Source organism: Canis lupus, chromosome 1 (assembly GCF_003254725.2).
Source record: "Canis lupus dingo isolate Sandy chromosome 1, ASM325472v2, whole genome shotgun sequence".
NCBI lineage: Eukaryota > Metazoa > Chordata > Mammalia > Carnivora > Canidae > Canis > Canis lupus.
In genome coordinates, this window is record NC_064243.1 from 6698499 (window position 1) to 6701433 (window position 2935).

The following is a 2935-nucleotide window of genomic DNA, read 5'->3' on the forward strand; positions in this document are numbered from 1 at the left end:
TACTTTTTAGTATTCTGAAATATTTTAGTTGATTTGACAGAAAAGTCTCTGTGATAAAATGGTGATACATCATCTCTGTTTTAGGCATGATTGAAGTTAACTTAGGTTAAAATATTGAAAATGATTATATATATATATATATATATGCCTCTATGTATGAGTTTAAGTAAAAATTTGCCTATTATTTGGAAATTGTAATTTCTTCTGATTTTAATTTTTTTATTTGTTACTCATCAAATTAAAGCAAAGCAATTTAATAAAAATATTCACATGCCATCCAAGAACAATAAAATTCTGATCATAAAGGTTAATAGTAGCACTCATTTAAATAATTTACTTCAGCCGCAATCTGGACAATACATTTTACTATAAATCTAAAATTTGATATTTTATATAATATTTAACCTATGCCTTAATTGGCAACATCAATTCTTTTATTTAATACATTTTAACTACTATTAACTACTATTTTAACTACTATTTTTTTTTTTTTTTTTTTTGGTTTTAAGTGATGATTTTAATCTCCCGGTGGGGGCAGGCCTGGGGCAGGGTGGTAGGTCAGAGGGCCACAAGCCTTTACTGTGCAGCTCAAGGAGCAGGGGGAGGAAGAGCCGGAGCTGCCAGTGTGCTAGCTTGGGAGCATGTCGTCCTCCCCCGTGTAGGGCTTGAAGCACAGATAAATCAAAAAGCATCTCCAGAGGCCAAGGATGAAAAGGGTGGCCAGGAGTGGCATGGAAGTTTTCTGCTGCCCTGATTGTAGTTGTTCTTTAGGGCACTCAACAAACATTTTTCGCAGTAGGTCCCGCATTGATGAAGGGAATCCAGAGGGTCCTTCTTTGTCTTTTGTAGGGCCATGATCTTCTTGTGAAGAGAAAGTGGTGTTCCATCTGCTCCATCCATTTTCTTGAGCCGGAGCTGGGGGTCTATGTCTGTTTTTCCTATCAGTCTGAGTTCCTGCTGTTCCTTTGGCCCTCTTCTAAGGGGAAGCTTGCTGTTCTTCTGTATATTTATTAAAACATCCATCTTCTCGTCCATATCCTTCTGCATTTCCTTCATAATCTCCACAAATTCCTGGAGTTTATCAAAATCCTTGTCCATTACGCCCTTTATCTGTTTGATCTCCTCATTTTTATCTTGAGCTCTTCCCTCACCTCCCTGAGTTCATTCCTTAGCTCATGTGTCCCTCCTGGTTTGGTAAATGGCCCATCTTGTTTCGCTCCTTTGTAGTCATATGTCTGTTGGTTAGAGCAGAGGCACAGAACATTGGGCATCACAAGCATGGGTGGACCAGGCGGGAGAGATCCACCCCCGCCCCGAGTTTGGGCAGCTCCCGCCACTGCCCCCTGGGCCCTGGCCGGCCAAGGCCCCTCCTGCGGCCCAGCCGAAGAGCCTCCTCTGCCCTCCTGAGCAGCGATGTCTGGGCTTCAGGAGACTATTAGCTTTATATACTTTTGTAGTCAAAGATTGAGAACAATGAGAGCAATTACAAATGGGAACTATGTTAGTTCATCTATTCAATTCATTCTTAGTAAAGGACTATTTCCTTTAGGGTACTCTTACATGTTCAATGCATTCAGTTGTTCCATGATGCAGAGTGCAAAATCTACATATGTTCCCTCAGGAGCTCAGTCTACTGCCTAATAAATTTCATAGTTATAAAAATTATCTTCAGTTTTTAATCTATTTTTATAATTGAGTTAATTGCATCTTTAGTTTTCTGCTTGCATTCCTTTGTATCAATATTGCCATTTCTTTTAACCTTCAGTGGGTTAGCTACATTTTAGCTCCTCTTTTTAATTATCAAGTAATTTGCTTTCAATCCTTAATCACTTATATTATGTTTAGGAGGTTGCCCCAATTTATGCCACCAAACAGAACCATTTTATATTAATATTCAATTCTCTTTTAAAGTCAAAAATAAAAAGACTTTGTCTTTACAAAACTGTTAAGAATTGTTTAGAAAGAAATTTAGTCACAGTCCTGGAATTTTACATTATTTTTTCAATGAATTTTAAGAGTTCAATATATATTTCTCAGACCTTTCATATCTAGGTTTATTCATTAAATCAACCTTCCATGAGTCTCTTCTCTTCAACTCATCAATTCATGCATGTCCTCAATAAGAATTTATTGAATAACTACTCTTATAAATATTGTCTTGAAAATTGAGAATACAGTACTCAAAAAGATGTTGGAGGATCACAATTAGCTTAAATCAAGTGAGAGGAGCAGAAAACAAATCACTAACTTAATTTGTCAATGATTTTTCTTTTAAATATTTTACTTATTTATTCATGAGAAACACAGAGAGAGAGGCAGAGACATAGGCAGAAGGAGAAGCAAGCTCCATGCAGGAAGTCGGATGTGGGACTTCCTAGGACTCCGGGATCACGCCCTGAGCCAAAGGCAGACGCTCAACCACTGAGCCACCCAGGAGTCCCGTTTTTTTTTTTTTTTTCCAGAAAGTGAGAAGTCATATCACTTCTCCATCCTTTCTGATGAGTATCATCCCCTTTGACCTGTGTCCAGCCTGTGCTGTGGAAACAACTTAGATTGTGCTGGGATGGTTTTTTGTGAAAGCTTCTAGGCAGCATTGAAATCTGTTTCCCTTTTTGACCCTATGAGATAACCTCAGGGGTATCAAGTTTTCTAATCTAGCTGCCAATTCTAGACGCAATATTTGTGCATTTTGATATTGCCCATCTTTATTTAAAATATATTTGTGTGAGAAATCTAGGTTCTAATATTTTGAATCATAAACAACACAGAAGTTCAAAATTGTGTACATTCACAGGAAGGAACCTACTCAGGTTTAGTGTGATTACCATGTACTAGAGTATATAAAGAGCTCCTTCCCCCCCTCCATATTTCTAAAATATGTATTAAAATATCTCACCCCTTTAAGCAATATTCATGACAGCATTCATAAGACATT

General features: G+C 37.5%; 1 protein-coding gene across 1 annotated transcript; it reads right to left on the bottom strand.

Annotated features, from left to right (window-relative positions):
* Window positions 1-529: 529 nt before the first annotated feature.
* On the bottom strand, window positions 530-1266 carry LOC112643737 (testis-expressed protein 35-like). The gene has a single exon (XM_035709172.2). It carries the CDS (start codon window positions 1096-1098, stop codon window positions 682-684), a length of 417 nt encoding a protein of 138 aa, XP_035565065.1. The 5' UTR covers window positions 1099-1266; the 3' UTR covers window positions 530-681.
* Between the last annotated feature and the right edge of the window lie 1669 nt (window positions 1267-2935).

What these genes read in the sequence shown, in the direction of transcription:
- LOC112643737 (XM_035709172.2), bottom strand. Translation starts at nt 1,098, where the DNA reads ATGGACAAGGATTTTGATAAACTCCAGGAATTTGTGGAGATTATGAAG.